The sequence below is a fragment of the Hippocampus bargibanti genome, linkage group LG12, assembly GCF_051943395.1.
Source record: "Hippocampus bargibanti isolate YZ-2025 linkage group LG12, ASM5194339v1, whole genome shotgun sequence".
Lineage (NCBI taxonomy): Eukaryota > Metazoa > Chordata > Actinopteri > Syngnathiformes > Syngnathidae > Hippocampus > Hippocampus bargibanti.
In genome coordinates, this window is record NC_142745.1 from 20,837,127 (window position 1) to 20,856,755 (window position 19,629).

The window sequence follows — 19,629 nt, forward strand, 5'->3', positions numbered from 1 at the left end:
GAAATTAATGTTTGCAATACACACTTTTCGCCTTACAGCCTCTGTCTGGGAACCAATTAAGTTCGTAAGCTAAGGTATCACTGTAATTAGTCTCGTTCTGACACCAGACCAAATTGGGGTGGGGACTAGGGGTTGGGGGCTTTTGTTTCCCCTCTCATCCGTCACTGATCTCATGCAGGCCAACGGGCAATGCCAAGCCTTCTACGTCGCCAAGGAACTGCTGGATTCGGAACGACTGTGAGTATCGGCGCACGACAAATGAAGCTAATAAAGGCCCAAACGCCAGCACCCGCGCCAAAGCTTCTCCAGCGCAGTGCCAATCTCATCCTCCGCTCTCACTGTGTCTTTTCTGTCTACTCGCAGACACGTCAGCTCCCTCAAGTACCTTCAAGAGGTAAAAACCTTGCTTTCCTGAAACCGTTTGTCACGTGAGTCGAGTCCCTGGCCTCCGCCCGCAAAGCCGGCTTTATCAATGTTGTTGCAGCGAGAGCAACTTCCCGTCCCGACAAAGCGAACGCGACGGGGCCAGCAGCAAAGTGCCTTCACTGATACCATTGTCTCGCCTCGGAGCTTGACTTAGCCAGAATCGGAATCATCAACGTGTTTGATGCTGGAGATTCTATAGATCAGTGACGATGGAGATCAGAGCTGGAGATACAAGATACAATAGACACGATACAATTAGATTTTGGTGACTGAAATGTATTATTATGATTATTCTTCTGGTGTTTGTTTTGTTTACATTACGTATATGATCTTCAGAGGTGTTCATTGTTTGGTCTGCCATTTTGTTTCACGTCTCAAGTACTAAGAGCTATCTATTCGCTGGCTGATGGCTATCTACTCGCTGGCTAATGGCTAACTGTTCGCTGGCTAGTGGCTAGCTATTTGCTAGCGAACAGCTAGCTATTCGCTGTCTATTAGCTATCTGTTCGCTGGCTAATATCTATCTATTCGCTGGCTATTAGCGATCTATTCGCTAGCTATTAGCTCGCGATTAGCCATCTATTCGCTAGCTATCGGCTATCTATTCGCTAGCTATTAACTATCTATTCGCTAGCTAGCTAGCTTGCTATCTATTTGAGTTACTTCGAGGTTGAGTGAACACTGCCGCGTGTGGCTGCCGATGCCCTCAGAAAAATTTATCCTGTCACTGTAAAGTGACCTTGAGAGTTTTGAAAGGCGCTTGGAAATGAAATGTTTTGTTATTATTATTATTATTATTAGTAGTAGTAGTAGTAGTAGTAGTAGTATTGCAAGACATGTATCATGACTGTAAGACAGTTGTGAGGTATGCTGTCGGTGTGACGGAGGAATTCAAGGTGGGGGTGAGACTCCACCAGGGGTCAGCTCTGAGCCCCTTCTTATTTGCTATGGTGATGGACAGTATGACAGACAATGTTAGACAAGAATCTCCTTGGACCATGATGTTTGCATTGTGATCTGTAGCGAGAACGGGGAACAGGTGGCGGAGAAACTAGAGATGTGGAGATATGCCCTGGAAAGGAGAGGAATGAAGATCAGTCGCAGCAAGACGGAATATATGTGTGTGAATGAGAGGGATCCAAGTGCAAGAGTGATGCTACAGGGAGAAGAGATAAAGAAGGTGGAGGATTTTGAAGTACCTGAGGTCAACTGTCCAAAGCAATGGAGAGTGTGGAAAAGAGGTGAAGAAGCGTGTCCAGGCAGGCTGGAACGGCTGGAGAAAAATCTCAGGTGTGATGTGTGATAGAAGGCTTTCAGCTAGGATGAAAGGAAAAGTTTATAAAACGGTGGTGAGACCAGCCATGATTTGGACTGGAGACAGTGCCACTGAAGAAAAGACAGGAAGCAGAGCTGGACATAGCAGATCTGAATATGTTGAGGTTTTCTTTGGGAGTGACCAGGTTGGATAGGATCAGGAATGAGTACATTAGAGGGACAACTCATATTAAAGGCTTTGGAGAGAAAGTCAGAGAGGCCAGACGGAGATGGTTTGGACATGTCCAGAGGAGAGAGATCGAATATATCGGGAGAAAGATGCTGAATCTTAAACTGCCAGGCAGGAGACCGAGAGGAAGACCGAAGAGGAGGTTTATGGATGTGGTCAAAGAGGACGTGAAGGCAGATGGTGTGAGAGAAGAGGATGATGGTTCGCTGTGGTGACCCCTGAAGGGAAAATCTGAAAGGAAAATATGTTTTATGTATTATTATTATTATTATTATTACTGTGTAGAGAGTTAATGGCCAGATTTTTCTTCGATACTTGCACTATGTACAATTTTTTTATGAAACATTTTTGCATTTACAGTATGTATACCCCTCAGTCTTTTGACATGTTTTATTATGCTTAGAATATCTTGTTTTTTTATCCTTTCACCCCACCCTCATCCTGATAGTGTTTTTACAATCCCCTTTCAAATTGCTGCTGTGGACTGCAAATTTTCCCATTGTGGAACGATTAAAGGCTTTCTGATTCTGATTCAGAGGGATGAACCTGTTTAAAGGACAACCGACACCTCGGGACCAGTTGCGTCCATATTTTGTAAAATCACTCCAAATGACTTCTACTGAGATTTTTTTTACAAAGATTCCACAGCATATAGTTATATTTTATGTTTTAAGACTCACGTTGAATATTCAGGAAGTCTTGTTTTCGAGTTGATGACCATGCCCTAAGTGACGTCACATTCGGAACGCCCCTGACCGAGAAAGGGACACACGATGCATTTTGGGTACTTTTTTTCATCTGAAAACATTGTGTTGATTGCGAAATTAGAAGGAAAACTACATAAATAACAGCCAATTGTGGTAACACACATTAAGAAGGTTTAAGTTGACACAAATTCCCAGCGGACAAATCAGCCCATTGGGCGCCATCTTGTGCATTTTCTGAGCGCTACATTGGAGTCCAGATCTTCACCAGTTTCATCGCTTGCAGACAGCTCGAATTTATACGGAAGGACCTCTTTAATCTATTGCAAACATTTATGCTTTCCTCTTCAGAAATATTTGAATTGTATTCATAACTGGATGAGTAACAAGAAAGCATATTCTCCGAATCTGAACTCTCTGAAGCCATTGTTTTGATTCTGGAGCAAGGCAGTGTGTGACCAATAGTGACGTCAAAAACAAGGGGGCGGGACTTTGGATTGGATTGGATTTGCCTTTATTAGTCTCGCAGTGGAGAAATTTACATTTCACAGCAGCAAAGTTATGAAAGGAATGAAAGTAGAAAAACAAAATACATGAGCTGCTGGAAAGGCAGCCACTCTCGCGGCGCCGTCTTGAAGTCAAAAGAACAAAAAAAAACTAAATAACAAATAACATGACAACACAAAGACACAGAGAGTCATTCATTCTGAAGCATTTTCTGTACCCTCTTTGTTACACAAAGCAGTTTCACATGAAAGAGGAGAGGATCAAAGCGTCTCTCACCAGTGGGCCAGGGACATCATGGTGGAATGTGCACGTCGACTACAAGCTAAATGTTGAAAGCAAACACGCAGCTGTAGCATCCATTGACGAAGAGATTGTCTCACATCTCCTGTCCCACATAAATCTGCTTCAATTCCAAGCCGCGACAGTTCCACATACGCATCGGCACTCCTTCTTATCGTGGGCTCCTCAAGCCATGTATCCATCCAGCCGCAGACTGTCCAACAGCACTGACCTTCCGCTGAACAAAGCGGGGCTGTGAAGATGCTGCCCATTACAGGCGCAAAAAAGCACAATGGCCCCTGTGGTGTCCAGCGATTACAGTCGAATGGCAACGACATTCCTCCCATTCAAAAACAGTACTGGCATATTCATGGTGCCGAAAAGGTGGTGCCCCTCCTTGATGAATGTCGTGGACAAAAATGCTGAAAAACAATCCGTATCCATTCCACACAACGCACAACAACACAAAGTGACAAAAGAAAACACAAAACAAGACAAAAACAACAACAAAAAGCAAAGCTCATGAGAGCACTTGCGGACAGCTGCCTACTCGGGCGCCATCTTGGACTCCTTTGAAAATAAAAAAAGGAAAAAAAAAATTGTGTCGGTTGTCCTTGAAAGGACAACCGACGTCACTTTTTTGTTTCTTAACTGACATCAGAAAAACGTTTTATACCATCTAAAATACCCAAAACACGCAGTATGATATTTTTATTCAAATGCAAAACACCAATAAAAATGACTTAAAATCTGCCAAAAATTGAGCTGTGAATTGGCCATTTTCAGAAAGTCCCGCCCCCAGTTCGTGACGTCACGCCAAGACGTCTTGAATTGCTGGAGAATTAAAACAATGGCTTCAGATTCTGAGAATATGCTTTCTTGTTACACATCCAGTTATGAATATGATTCAAATAGTTCTGAAGAGGAAAGCATACATGTTTGCAATCGATTAAAGAATGTATTCCGTGTCATTTTGAGGCATCTGGACTGCAATGTCGCGTCCCAGAAAAGAGGCACAAAATGGCGACCTCCTGTGGCCACCTCCGTTTCCACAGGCTGATAAATTCCTTATATGGAGCTTGGACGCCCTCTTCTGGCGGCTTTTGGGTGCAACACAAGGTTTTCAGGCCAAACAAGTACAGCAAAATACATTGACGTGATGGAAGGACTGCTACAATGTGTCTTTTTGTCAGTCAGGGCGGGGGTCCTTTCATGACGTCACGTACGGACTCGTCACAAACTCAAAAACAAGACTTCCTGAATATTCAGCGTCAGTCTTAAAACGTAAAATATAGCTATATGCGGTGGAATCTTATTAAAATACACTCAGTAGAAGTCATTTGAAGCCATTTTACAAATTATGGACACAACTTGTCCGGAGACGTCGGTTGTCCTTTAAGTGTCTGCTGGATTTGGTGCGCATGTATTGGTAGCGCCTGCCTGAGGGCAATAGCTGGGAAAGGTTGTGGGCACGGTGCGGAGGGTCCAGTAGGATTTTCCGTGCCCTTGTCTTGGTTCTTGTAGTGTGCAAGTCCTCCAGAGTAGGTGCTCTCCGTCCACACCACGGTCAAATAACTTTTGGAATTCCGTAAAGGGCAGCGGGGGGGCTTATATGAGCCATTGTTCCATTGTCCTAGAAGGAATTTCCTTCGCTCCTTGTTTCAAGTCATTTGTGGCATGACAGCTCCTGAGTTTGCTTTTCTTTGCGACCTCTGACGGGCAGAAAAATCGCACGCCAAGCGCACATCCCACTTGATTTCGACGGCTCCCTTAAAGGACAACCGACACCATTTTTTTGTTTCCTAACTGACATAAAAAAAAAAAAAAACTTTTATAGCATCTAAAATACCCAAAACACACAGGCTGATATTTTTAGTCAAATGCAAAACACCAAAAAAAATGACTTCAAGTGTCTCAAAACTGCCACAAAATCAGAATCAGAATCAGAATCATCTTTATTGCCAAGTACAGTAAAGTCTCGTTATATCGATATCGGTTATATCGATAGTACCGCTTATTACGATATTATTTTCGTTTCCCTTGCACATTTCTAGTCTTTTTATGTATAATTAGTACCGTTTAGTACGATACCCGGTTGTTACGATAATTATTACGGTGCTCCTTTTCATCCCCCGCCGGCCATTTTTGTTGTTTACATCGATATATCCGTCGCGCCATTGGTCAACTTGGTCACGTGTCTTGTTACGTGAGCCGCCATCGGTCGCGCCATTGGTCGACTTGGTCACATGAGCCGCCATCGGTCGCGCTATTGGTCGACTTGGCCGTGTGACTTTGTCACGTGACACGCCATCGGTCGCGCCATTGGTCAACTTGGTCACGTGTCTTGGTTACGTGTCACGCCATCAGTCGCGCCATTGGTCAACTTGGTCAGGTGACTTGGTTACGTGCCCAGCACCCATGTAGCAGAGCCATTTTCATTTTCAGACGCTAGCTCGTGTGTAGCAGACGAGATTGAAGTGTTTGTGTTAAAAGGTAAAAATGGGAAGCAGAAGAAGATTGATGACTTTTTTAAATTGTATACATAATACAGTAAGATGTAAGCGTTGCAGTTTCCCTGTTGTGTTATGTACATGCCCACTGTACTGTATATGAATGCAATAGTTTTTTGCAACAATGTTTCTTGTTTTGTCTGCTGAAGCGTGATGATTTTGAAAATTATTAACATTCCATACTGTGTATTAAAGGACAGCCGATGTCACTTTTTATTCAAATGCAAATAAAAATGACTTCACGCCAAGACGTCTTGCATTGCTTGTGAATCCAAACAATGGCTTCAGATTCGGATAATATGCTTTCTTGTTACACATCCAGTTATGAATATGTTTCAAATACACTGTAGTTCTGAAGATTAAAGCATACATGTTTACAATCATTAAAGAATCATATGTGCCATTTTGAGGCAACATTGGGGGAACAAAAAAGGGAGCTAATGGCCAGCTCCGTTTCTTATATGGCGCTTGGCTGCCCTCTTTTGGCGGCTTTTGTTTAATGCAGTTCGGCGCAGGATCGGATATATCGACAGTCCCGGTTATATCAATATTTTTTCGGACTCCCTTGAGTATCGATATAACGAGACTTTACTGTATGTAGAACACACAAGGAATTTGTTTCCGGTAGAACACGCAGCACTAGTATCGTCGTCAAAAAAACTGCTAAGTGGCACTATACAGTTCCATTTTGGCTACTGTTGGAAGAGTTCAAAGAGTTCAAAGAGTTAATGGCTTGGGGGAAGAAGCTGTTTAAATGTCTGCTGGATTTGGTGCGCATGGATCGGTAGCGCCTGCCTGAGGGGAGTAGCTGGAAAAGGTGGTGGGCAGGGTGCGGAGGGTCCAGTTGGATTTTCCGCGCCCTAGTTTGGATTCTTGCAGTGTGCAAGTCCTCGAGAGTGGGTAGGGCGGTGCCAATGATTTTTTCCGCCGTCCTAACTGTCCGTTAAAGTCGGATTTTGTCCATTTTTGTGGCGGCCCCGAACCAAACGGTGATGGAAGAACACAGGATGGATTCGATGACAGCCGTGTAGAAATGTTGCAGCACCTCCTGTGGCAGGCCATGCTTCTTTAGCAGCCTCAGGAAGTACATTCTCTGTTGGGCCTTTTTCAGGATAGAGTTGGTGTTGACCTCCCACTTCATGTCCTGGGAGACTGTTATTCCCAGGAACTTGAAGGTCTCAACGGTTGACACAAGGCAGTTGGATAGTGTGAGGGGTAGCTGTGGTGATGGATGTTTCCTGAAGTCCATGATCATCTCTACTGTCTTGAGCGTGTTCAGCTCCAGGTTGTGCCGGCTGCACCAGAGCTCCAGCTGCTCCACTTGTTGTCGCTACGCAGACTCGTCGCCGTCTTTGATGAGACCGATGACCGTGGTGCTTTATGAATTTGACAGCTGGGTGCGTTGAGGTGCAGTCGTTCGTGTAGAGAGAGAAGAGCAGTGGAGAGAGGACGCATCCCTGCGGGGCTCCAGTGCTCGTGGTTCGTGTTGTGGATGATATATTTCCCAGTCTGACCTCTTGTGTCCGTCCTGTCAGGAAGCTGAGGGTCCACTGGCAGATCGTGGGGGACACCCCAAGCTGGAGAAGTTTGGGGATGAGGAGTTCTGGGATGATTGTATTGAACGCAGAGCTGTAGTCCACAAACAGGATCCTTGCGTAGGTTCCTGTGTTGTCAAGGTGGTCGAGGATGTGGTTCAGTCCGATGTTGACTGCATCCTCCACAGACCTGTTTGCCCGGTAGGCAAACTGAAGAGGATCTAGAAGAGGTCCGGTGATGTTCTTTAGGTGGTTCAGCACGAGGCGTTCAAAGGACTTCATGACCACAGACGTCAGAGCAACAGGTCTGTAGTCGTTCAATCCTGAGGGTGCTGGTTTCTTTGGAACTGGGACGATAGTAGACTGTTTGAAGCAGGATGGAACTTCACATTGCTCCAGGGATCTATTGAAGATTTGTGTGAAGACCGGAGCCAGCTGGTCAGCGCAGCCTTTCAGACAGGAGGGGGACACTCTGTCAGGTCCCGCAGCTTTCTTGATCTTCTGCTGCTTGAAGAGCCGTCTAACGTCCATTTCATGGATCTGTAGGGCAGAGGGCGGAGATATGGTAGTTTCTGGTAATGGTGGGCAGACCAGGGAAATGGGGGTGTCCTTTTCAAATCGGCAAAAGTATGTATTTAACTCATCAGCCATACCATTGTTGTACACTGCTTGGGGGGATGGTAAACGATAATGAGCTCGGAATTGGGGAAATTCTGAAAATCCCGCCCCCTTGTTCATGATGTCATGTTAGGTCACAAACTGCCTTGCTCCAGAATCAAAACAATGGCTTCAGAGAGTTCAGATTAGGAAAAAATGCTTTCTTGTTACTCATCCAGTTATGAATAGGACTCAAATAGTTCTGAAGAGGAAAGCATAAATGTTTGCAATCGATTAAAGAAGTCCTTTCGTATGAATTCAAGCCATCTGGACTCCAATGTAGCGCCCAGAAAATGCACAAGATGGCGCACAAGCTCCGTTGAAAATGGGCTGATTCGTCCACTGGGAATTTGTGTCAATTTACATCTTCTTTATGCGTGTTACCCCAATTTGCTGCCACACAACGATTCACCATTGCATTATTTATGTAGTTTTCCGTCTAATTTCGCAAAAAACACAGTGTTTTCAGACTAAAAAAGTCCCCAAAATGCATTGTGTGTCGCTTTCTCGGTCAGGGGCGTTCCCTCCGTGACGTCACTTCAATTAACAATCAATTCGAAAACAACACTTCATGAATATTCAGCGCGAGTCTTAAAACGTAAAATATAGCTATATGCAGTGGAATCTTTGTAAATGCGCTCAGTAGAAGTCATTTGAAGTAATTTTACAAATTATGGATGCAACTTGTTCGGAGGTGTCGGTTGTCCTTTAAATCCATGCCTGGTCCTATTGCCATCGCTTTCATTTTTAGGAGCTAACTTTTTAACTTTAACTTTTTGTGCGCGTGTGTCTTGTGAAGGGCTTCAAGCCAGCGGTGGAGCAAGCCGAGGCAGAGGACGGGGGTCCACTTCTGGATGCTCAGAGATTGGAGGACATCTTGGGCGTCCTCCCTGAGGCTTTGGCTCTCCACGCCAGCATCCTCGCCGAGCTGGAGGAGCGCCTTCATCACTGGTTCGACACGTTCGTCTCCTTTTCCCCGAACGTTTAGTTTTTGGCTCCTGAAGGAAGCGGCGGTGGGCGGTCCCTTGTCCCTTCGTGTCTAGGGAGGAAGGCCAGAGAGTGGCGGATGTCATCTTGTCGCATCGCGAGGACTTCCGGCTGTTCGATACCTTCATCTCCGAGTATGAGCGCAGCGCGTCTTTGCTGGAGGAGAGCTGCAAGGTCAACCCGACCTTCGCCGCCACCGTCAAGAAATTTGAGGTGAAATTTGATCCGCTCGTCACCCTTTCATCTCCGTCTGGCGCTCCACCGTGTGACTTTGTGAAATGAAAAAGTGGACGAGCGATGAGAAGGTTTCTTCAGCCGTCATCTGTACTTCTTTGAAGGTGTCGGACGTTTCGCTTCTTATCCAAGAGGTTTTGTCAGCGAACTAAAGTTTTAGTTCGCTGACAAAACCTCTGCGAAACGTCCGACACCTTCAAAGAAGTACAGATGACGGCTGAAGAAACCTTCTCCTCGATGGACCACTCCTGTATGACTGAGAGCTTACACAGACGAAACGTGGACGAGGTTGCGGTGTGTGCAGACGAAGGAAAACTGTGCACAGACACACAATCCTGAATTGTTTGTTGCCTTTGTATTTTGGGATCTTGCAGAGGAGAAGCGCAGAGGGTGCCGAGGTGCCGCTGAAACAGCAGCTCCTGCAGGTCCTGGTCCGAGTCCTTCAGTACGGGATGCTCCTCACAGGTACCATGTGGCAACAAAGCTCCCCACTACCCGTCTCCTGGTGGAGCCTCGTCACAGCTCGCTCTTTCTGCTCCGTAGATTACCTGAACAACCTCTCCCCTGATTGTCAAGAATATGAGGACACGCAAGGTACCCCGCCCTGCCGCGCAATCCGTGAAATCAGGAAACCCTCAGATGTTCGATTACATCACGTGCAAGCGGGTCCAAATGGCAGCAGAAGACCCACCTTCCTCCACCCCACGGGCTTTTTTTGTTGTGTTGTCTTGTTGTGTTGCTTGGACATTGTTTTTGTGCTTGTCTTGCAGCTGCCTTAGCGTTTGTTTCCGAGGTGGCAGACAAGGCAAATGATAACCTGAAAGAGGGGGTAAGCCACAAACACCTTAAAGGACAACCGACACCATATTTTTGTTTCCTAACTGACATCAGAAAAACGTTTTATAGCATCTAAAATACCTAAAACACGCAGGCTGATAGTTTTAGTCAAATGCAAAACACCAATATTTTTTTTTTTTTTAAAGTTAAAATATCCCAAAACTACTTTAAAATGACCCTGGAAATTGCGAGTTTCAGAAGGTCCCGCCCCCTTGTTCGTGATGTCAAGCCAGGACGTCTTTGCCTTGCTCTAGAATCAAAACAATGGCTTCAGATTTGTAGAAGATGCTTTCTTGTTACTCATCTAGTTATGAATATGATTCAAATAGTTCTGAAGAGGAAAGCATAAATGTTTGCAATCGATTAAAGAAGTCCTTTCGTATCAATTCCAGCTGTCAGGACTCCAATGTCGCGTCCCAGAAAATGCACAAGATGGCGCCCAAGCTCCGTTGGAAATGGGCTGATTTATCTGCTGGGAATTTGTGTCAACTAGTATCAAATAGTAGTCTTGGTGCAACACACAACGATTCACCATCGCGTTATTTATGTTGTCCTTCTAATTTCGCCATCAACACAAAGTTTTCAGACCAAACAAAGTACCCAAAATGCATTGTGTGTCGCTTTCTCAGTCAGGGGCGTTCCAAAAGTGACATCACGTCAGACATTGTCATCAACTCGAAAACAAGACTTCAGCGCGAGTCTTAAAACGTAAAATATAGCGATATGTGGTGGAATCTCTGTAAAATGCCCTCAGTAGAAGTCATTCGAAGTGATTTTACAAATTATGGATACAACTTGTCCGGGGCGTCGGTTGTCCTTTAAGTCCCACTCATCGGGCAGCTAGCAAAGGCGGAAAATGTTTCTGCTCCCTTTGACGTCTCAGGAGAATCTGCTGCGTCTGGTCCACATCGAACACAGCATGAAAGGCAAGCAGGACATCCTGAAGGCAGGCAGGGTGAGCACAAGCAGCCGTCGGCACCAAGCGTCGAGCCAACTCGCCTTTTGCCTCTTGCGTGGTATCAACCTATCCGTTCGTTGTGTTTGGCAGATGTTTGTCAAAGAGGGGACGCTCATGAAGGTGTCCAGGAAAAGCAGGCAGCCCAGGCACCTTTTTCTGGTAACTCTTTGCTCGCCATCGCCGACTTTGCTCCAATTTGAAAAATGTCCAGCGGGCAGCGCACCCCTCCCTAGCAGGCTTCCCTCCCCCTGGGAGCTTGTTTTTGTTTTGTTTTTTTTTTTTTTTTTTTTTTTTTGGGGGGGGGGGGGGGTCTTCCTTGCAGGGTGTTTGCTGTGGGTCATTGAATCCTGGCTTCCTGTTAGTGATGGGAATTCCGACTCTTTTCAGAGAGTCGGTTCTTTTGGCTCGGCTCCCAAATGGCTCCTCAGGTTTTTTTTGTTGTTGCTTAGATTAATTAACTACCTAAAATCATGTAGAATTATGTGAAAAACGAATTACTCATGTACAAAATACACTATATCACATGTTTTTTATTTGTATGGCTTTATTTATATGTGCACAGTTAGTGGATGCTAACTTTCACTTTCCCTGTGGTTACTCTGGTCTGATGATCAGCTGTCACTAATTTTCTTTTCCTATGAATAACGCTATTAACCCAACTAGTAAAATTGCTAATAATTGAATAATAATAACAGCATAATGTGATAACATTTGTCCACTGTACCTGTCCACACTGATCTCCAGTGGCCTGCTCAAATGGCTCCAAAACAGTGCATGTGTCCTGCAGTGCCTCCCCAGCTCCTCTGCAAAGTTTTGAGAAATGTGTCTTTCATTGAACTCAAACCATTCCAGCAGACAGGTCCCCACTTTGAAAATTTCTATAGTTTCTTTAACCCTTCCCCCTTCTCCTCACTGCTGCGTGTGTCTGTAATTCTCCCCTCCCTCCTCTACCACGGATCTTGACCAATCACATGCGGCTTTAACCGAAGACTGGGGCGGGTAATAGAGGGGGAAAAACATTTGCCTCCAATTTCTGGCTCCTTGTTAGGAGTGGCTCTCTTCGTTCACTTCAGAGATCCGGCTCGTTCGCGAATGACACATAACTACTTCCCGTGTACTGGGAGGGGACCGATGGCCAAGCCAAGAACAGTCGGCCGTAGAAGCCGGGGGTCCGCTGACATCCCCCCTTCGCCGTGTTTTTTTTGTTGGGCTGTGTCTGGACCTGTACCTGGGAGGGCACGTTAGGTGCGACCAATGATCTTATCCCCTTTTTGGGGTGAGGGTGGGTCGGTGGGGGGTTGAAATACCTCTGGTACACAACACAACGGGCGGTCTGGTCGCTGTGTTCAGGGAATAACAATACTCCCCACTTCCGTGCAAATAAATGCCTTTATTGGCTTATTTTGTAATGTGCTTGTGGGTAGCTGCGAATCGTAGCGCAAAGTTGAGTGAATGCTGGGAAAGGAAACAAGCTGAATCCGTCAGAATGTGTGTGATAAGGGCCAAAGGGAAAGACCGCCTGGTGCCAAAGGGAAAGACCGTCCGTGCGTCTCCATCGCTTTGTCGCCATCTGGTGGCAATTTCTGGGTACTACGAGTTGAAATGGCGAAAAAACTTCTGGAATCGTTTTGAACAAGCGCCGACACCACCGTCTGTGTGTCATCCACCAGATGAATGACATCGTGCTGTACACCTACCCGCAGCAGGATGGCAAATACAGGCTGAAGAACACCTTGTCTCTGTCCGGAATGAAGGTACCATGATTTTTTTAGACGGCAGTTGGACCGTGACAAAAACAAACATGGTTGACGGTGACGCATGCACACTGTTAGGTTCGAATATTACATGCTAATATTAGCGTTAACAATTACATTTGATCTTTTAACAATTTTGAACGGAATTAAATATTTACCTTATTGTGCAATTGGTGTGTTCGTTGTGAGAGAGATCACCAAAGAAGCCGGCAAGTTGCCTACAGAAGATTTATTCCTAACAATTTGATCGAATACAGAATTCTGGGTCTCAGCTCCCTGACACAGAAAATATTCGTGTGCCCCAAATCAGTAAGAGAGACAAAAGTGAGAGTGAGACGCCCATATTTAAAGGTGTACCACATGCATATCCAAATTTGGCCCACACAAAGAAATCAAGTCTCCCATTTGGTCCTGCCTGGGATCTGGTTCACGTCTCTGTTTTCAAGGTATTTCCCCGACCTCCAGGTGGGGTGGAAGGTAGTTCAAAAGTTGCGTCCTGCCGAGTTAGTTTGGTCACTTCATTTCATCTGCGTTGTCCAGCGTTTGGCCATGTTGTCGTTTCACACTGCCTTTGTGTCTGCCAGCCGGCTCCCCTTCGATTACCTGGCACCTGAAACATATGTCTCCAAACAACAATATCTGTTTGTTCTGTCATCTATCTTTTACAAACAAAGCAATATTTATACTGATTAAACTTTGTATCTTGAGAAATGTTTAATATGGCTAAATAAATGTATCTATTTTTTTCAACATGCAGGTGAGCAAACCTGTTGTCAGCAATGTGGTCAACTGCTTGAAGATTGAAGTGTCCAATATTACCATTACACTGTCAGCCAGGTAAATAAAATCGGGGCACCCCAAAGCCCCGTTTGTATAACTGTGTTATACAAATTTAGAAACGGTTTTGTACCTCGGCCACCGCTGTTTTTACGTTATTGTCTTACATTGTCTCTTTTTGGGGTTGGGGGGGCATTTTTCAGCTCGGTTGGAGAGCGGGAGGACTGGTTCCACACGTTCAGTCGAGCCATTGCCGACCACGCTGCGGGACTCTGCACTTTTGGGGGGCCCTGTCACGAGGTGAGGCCAAGCAACCGACGAGTTCCACCATTGAACAAGAACTGACAATACAGCGATACCTTGGCTTATGAACGTAATTGGTTCCCAGACAGAGTGTGTAAGGTGAAAAGTGTGTATCCCCAAAATTAATTTCCCATTGGAAACCATTAAAATGAGAATAATCCGTTCCCGGTTCCCCATAAAACGTAATTTTCTACTTTCTAATTTTCTAAGCCCTAAAACTACACAAAATCTACCTTATTTTATGTATAATAAATGTGCTATGGTATTATAAAAAAAGACATAAACTGTACTATATAATAAAGTCGTTTTATTGACCTTTGTGATGGTCATTGATGGATTGTTGGAATGGAGTGGCAGTCACTTCATCAGTGAGTGGCAGTGACTTCATCAGCATTAAACATTTGATGAGGAACGTAGCCTTCTTCTTTCACCATCTGGAGGAATGATCCCTTGTAGGTTTTTTTTCTGCGATGATTTTACCTAGTTCCCCTTCAATTGTGTTCTGTTTATCTGGGTTGATAGCTTTTTGCATCAAGTGTACAGATGGCTTGTGCGGGTTATTTGTGGAGCCTGATTGATGGGAATTTTAACCTTGCAGTCTACATTCTCCTTTTGATCTGTCAAAGTTGACATGAGTCCAAATTTCACTATTTTCTATCGATTTTGTCACTCTCTCTGTCGTCTGCCTGTCTCTTTAATGTTTAAACCACCCCTCACTGCTGCGTTTTTGACCAATCACGTGGCTTTAACCGAAGACTGGGGGTGGAGAATAAAGGACAAAAAAATGTCGGCAGCCATTTTCTTTTTTGGAGATTGGCTTCGCTCTCTCTGTCTGTAAACCTCCGCCCTCACTGCTGCGTTCTTGACCAATCACGTGGCTTTCACCGATGACTGGGGGCAGGGAATAGAGGACCAAAACAAGCCGGCTGCCATTTTCTTTTCGAAGAACGGGCTCGTTCGCGAACGACACATCACTCATTGTGGCAGCTCCGTGTGTCTCCCGAAAAATAGTTCGTATGCCAAGGTAAAATGTTCATAAATTTAACGTTCGTAAACCTAAAAGTTCGTAAGCCAAGGGGTTCGTAAACCGAGGCATCACTGTAGTACTATTGGTACTACAGGCCCGCGAGAAGCTGTGGATGGCCTTGGGCGAAGCCGCCCCGGTTCTGGCACCACCGTCCGAGACGACAACGTGCGCCAACTGCGCCTCAGACTTTGGCCTGGCTCTTCGACGACACCACTGCAACGCCTGCGGCAAGGTGGGACTCCCCGACGGCATTTCCGACTGCGGGACTGTTGTTGCTCGCGGTGCCGTTCTCGGCGTAACATCAGTCGGCGGGCGGTCTTTGTATTGGGGACCCGCAGGTTGTGTGCCGGGCATGTTCCAGGAACAGATTCCCGCTCAAGTACCTCAAAGATCGGCCGGCCAAAGTGTGCGAGCGCTGCTTGGCCCAGCTAAGGAAAAGAGGTGAGGCCGACCTGCCGACCTCCTTTGTCGGCAACGCTCAAGTCTTTTGGGCTTGCAATCGCAGGTGTCGGCGCACCAGGTCCGCCCGCCCATCGCGCCACTCACACCCTCTCGGTCGTCTTCCAAAGCTGGCAGCCGCCAAGTCTCTGGAAGAGCAGGAAGAGCGCGCCGTCTCTCAACCAGGTGCCATACCACTGAGTCAGACAATGTTCTTGGCGCCACACCACCATGCTTACTTCCCCTTGGTCTTGCGTGTACCTTGGCAGTCGCCTCTTGGGGGGGAGGGCTCCACCATGAGTGGCGTCTTGCAGCGCCGGAAGAAGAGCAAGAGGAAATGGAAGCGGCTGTGGTTCCTGCTCAAAGACAAGGTGCTCTACACCTTCACGGCCCGCGAGGTGAGGGTGCTTGGGCAGTCGTGCACCTTCGCCACCAGGGGGTGCGTTTCCTCACATTGAAATGAATGGATGGATTTGCCTTTATTCATCTCGCAGTGGAGATTTACATTTCACAGCAGCAAAGGAATGAAAGTAGAAAAACAAAATACATGAGCTGCTGGAAAGGCAGCCACTCTCGCGGCGCCGTCTTGAAGTCAAATGAACAAAAAAAACTATCCATCCATTTTCCGTACCGCTTATTCCTCATTATGGGGCCGGGGGGGGGGGGGGGGGTTGCTGGAGCCTATCTTAGCGGTCTGAATTGGTTGCCAGCCAATCGCAGGGCACACAAAGACGTACAACAGTCACTCTCACACTCACACCTAACAAATATGACAACACAAAGACACAGAGTCATTCATTCTTAAGCACTTTCTGTACCCTCTTTGTTACATGGAGCAGTTCTAGATGAAAGAGGAGAGAATCAAAGCGTCTTTTCACCAGTGTATCAGGGACATCATGTTGGAATGTGCACGTCGACTACAAGCTAAATGTTGTACCATCCATTGACGAAAATAGATTGTCTCACATCTCCTGCCCCACATAAATCCGCTTCAATTCCAAGCCGCGACAGTTCACATCAGCGCTCTGCGCTAACACTCCTTTCTTCTTAACGCGGGCTCCTCAAGCCATGCATCCATCCAGCCGCAGACTGTCCAACAGCACCGACCTTTCCATTGAACAAAGCGGGGCTGTGAAGATGTTGCCCATTACAGGCGCAAAAAAGCACAATGGCCCCATAGTTATCCAGCCATGACAGTCAAATGGCACCGATATTCCGCCCATTCAAAACAGTACTGGCATATTCATGCTGCTGAAAAGGTACAACCGCTCAGCACAGTCTCCTCCTTGATGAATGTCGTAGCCAAAAATGCTGAAAAACAATCCGTATCCGTTCCACGCGATGCACAACAACACAAACTGTCAAAAGAAAACACAAAAACAACAAAAAAAGCAAGGCTCATGAGAGCACTTAATGACGGCTGCCTACTCGATGCGTCATCTCGGACTCCTTTTGAAATGAAGGCCTTCCATCTGCTTCTAAGCGAGAAAATGCGGGGTCAAGGTTGCCCACTTGTCAATCCCGTGTGGAAAATCATGGCCAAATCTTTGTGACTGGGCGGAATGTTTCTTTAAGGACCAAGTGGCTTCGGAGAGCCTCCCTCTGCGGGGCTTCAGCGTCAAGCTGCCCGAGAAGCCTGAGGAGGCGGACGAGAGTAGCAACGTCTTCCATCTGTACCACAAGAAAAGCCTCTGCTACAGCTTCAGGGCCGATGATCATCACACGGCGCGCAGGTGGGCCTCGTTCACGGGGTGGCTGCTGACCAATCGTCAAATGGCAAAGTGTTGGCCCCGCCTTCCTCTGCTTTGGGAATTTTGTTGTCACAAGCCACGGTCAGCTTTTGACTGACTTTGTCCCTCCCTTCATGCTGGTTTCAGGTGGGTCAACGCCATTGAAGAGGCCACAGTTTTATAGCACCGGTGTGGCCGACGGACGCTCACCACAACCTGAAACCTGTTTCGCCGCCATTCATCCCCATCGCCAATATCCCAATGTGGAAAGCGCGGGGTGGGGTGGGTCGTCTCGGCGGCCACCTGGTAAGGAGGTCAAAGTGACGGATTCCATCACTGGCTCGGCGACTGATCTTGAGGGTCCGTCCATCATTCCGGAGTGGCGACTCTTCTGCTCTAACCATATGTTGGTGTGTAGACAGCGAGCTTAACAATCTTCCAATAAAAAACACGAAGATGAGAATCCACCGTTTAGTATTTTTAGTTAGTCTTTCTTGTAAAACTGCATACAAACAGACAAAGAAAATGAATGTTGTACAGCATCCAATTATACATATAAAATTACATTAATGTAACAGGCCTATTCTCTTGCTCATTCAACAATTCTATGGTAAGCATGTGAAATGCTTAACTGATGAAATATTGATGTAGGCTTATAAATAACTTGCACAACAAACAGGAAAATGTATAATGGTGTAAATGTACTTACAGATTGTGCAAATTGTACAGGTCAAAAGAAACAGGGTGGATGTGATCACACCTCTCCACTGTTATATTTCAAAATGTCTAGTCCACAACTTTTTCAGTGGTTTTAATTATTTCCACCACTAGGGGGCATTGTAATGCAATTACTTGGGGCAGAATAGCGACCATCAGCTTAAAGGACAACCGACGTCTCCGGACAAGTTGTGTCCATAATTTGTAAAATGGCTTCAAATGACTTCTACTGGGCATATTTTAATAAGATTGCACCACATATAGCTATATTTTACGTTTTAAGACTCGCGCTGAACATTCAGGAAGTCTTGTTTTTGAGTTGGTGACGAGTCCGTACGTGACGTCAGAAAAGGACCGCCTCCTCACCGTAAAAAAGACGCATTATAGCATCTTTCCATCACATCAATGTATTTTTCTGTACTGTTTTTTTTTTAAACCATATCTTAGGGGATCGTCATCAACTCGAAAACAAGACTTCCTGAATATTCAGCGCGAGCCTTAAATCGTAAAATATAGCTATATGCGCAACTTGTCCGCAGTTGTCGGTTGTCCTTTAAGCAACAAATGTATTTCCTCCTTTTGCGTTCGGTGCTGTTTGCATTTCACAATAAATGTGGCTGATCAAGAACAAGAATTGTAATAATGTTCACCTCTCACGCAAAGTTCAGAAACGTCGCAACAAACCTTTCAAACAGATCCATCATCAGATGAGTTGCTCAATTTAGCTCTTCATCAATGCCAACTTTTTTGCCAACTTGTCCATTTCTTTCAACCAAAACACACACGCACATCTAGATTCCACCGGCTTCTTGACAAACATGCTTTGGCCAACAACAACCTCATATTGTGTTCTCAAGTATTCATCTCAGAGTGTCGTGATCTGGTTGGGAGGTGCTGGTCGTTATAATCAGTGACTCCCGGCACGACCATTCGCTGTCGGGTCATTGTTTCATTGTATGCTTTGTATGCAATTATATACATTGTATGCTGTGCATGTGTCACATCCTCGTCGTCGTCAGGAGCGCGCCCCTCCCCTCCTGGCTCTCCCGGCTCACGCACCTGTTCCCCATTCCTTTAATTGTGCCTTCTGGCCTTAAAAGCCACACCTACCGTACGGTCGTTGTCGGCGTATTCCAGGAAGTTCCCCGTCACCCCTACGCATGCAGGTCTGTCTTGTCATTGCCCTCATCCTTGCCTTATTTTCTGTCAAATCATTTGGTTAAAAGTAAAGACTCTTTGTTGGAAACTCTGTCTCCCCGTGTATTTCGGATCCAACCTTTACCACCTTCCGTCGTCCCTCGAGTCCTGTCGTCACGCGTCGAGTGGACGTGACTTAATACGCCGACCAACCATGGATCCCGCCGGTGGAGACAGATTCATAGCCGCCCTTTCCCTTCAGGCGGAGCGTTCGAGCCAGCTGGCCCAAGCTATCGCGGAGGTCTGCCAAACTGCGTCCACGCTGGCTCAGCGCTTACAAGAGGTAGAGACACGCCTCGCCACCCTTACGGCCCCTTCCTCCCCTCCCGTGGGTCGGCGCGAGCCACAGCTACCTCACCCCTCATGCTACGCAGGCGAACCCGGGCGCTGCGCTCAGTTTCTGATGCAGTGCTCGCTCGTGTTCGATCAACAACCCCACGCCTACGTTAGCGATGAGGCTAAGGTAGCCTTCGTCACCAGCCTGCTCACGGGTCATGCAGAGACCTGGGTGCTGGCCGTCACTCGTACCCAGACTTTGTGGCCGAGCT

The 19,629-nt window shown here is 46.3% G+C and overlaps 1 protein-coding gene across 1 annotated transcript in view; it reads left to right on the forward strand.

Annotated features, from left to right (window-relative positions):
- The window catches only part of fgd5a (FYVE, RhoGEF and PH domain containing 5a), a 38,469-nt gene extending 20,336 nt beyond the window's left edge, over nt 1-18,133 (forward strand). The window contains exons 4-21 of the mRNA XM_089009805.1: nt 179-237; nt 364-394; nt 8,922-9,073; nt 9,166-9,322; nt 9,718-9,808; nt 9,887-9,937; nt 10,114-10,172; nt 11,064-11,135; nt 11,229-11,297; nt 12,809-12,892; nt 13,650-13,729; nt 13,873-13,969; nt 15,094-15,231; nt 15,338-15,440; nt 15,505-15,623; nt 15,707-15,835; nt 17,013-17,170; nt 17,315-18,133. Coding sequence (XP_088865931.1) covers nt 179-237; nt 364-394; nt 8,922-9,073; nt 9,166-9,322; nt 9,718-9,808; nt 9,887-9,937; nt 10,114-10,172; nt 11,064-11,135; nt 11,229-11,297; nt 12,809-12,892; nt 13,650-13,729; nt 13,873-13,969; nt 15,094-15,231; nt 15,338-15,440; nt 15,505-15,623; nt 15,707-15,835; nt 17,013-17,170; nt 17,315-17,351 — 1,686 coding nt within the window. The 3' untranslated portion in view covers nt 17,352-18,133. The remainder of the gene's footprint in view (nt 1-178; nt 238-363; nt 395-8,921; nt 9,074-9,165; nt 9,323-9,717; nt 9,809-9,886; nt 9,938-10,113; nt 10,173-11,063; nt 11,136-11,228; nt 11,298-12,808; nt 12,893-13,649; nt 13,730-13,872; nt 13,970-15,093; nt 15,232-15,337; nt 15,441-15,504; nt 15,624-15,706; nt 15,836-17,012; nt 17,171-17,314) is intronic.
- The last annotated feature ends 1,496 nt before the right edge of the window (nt 18,134-19,629 follow it).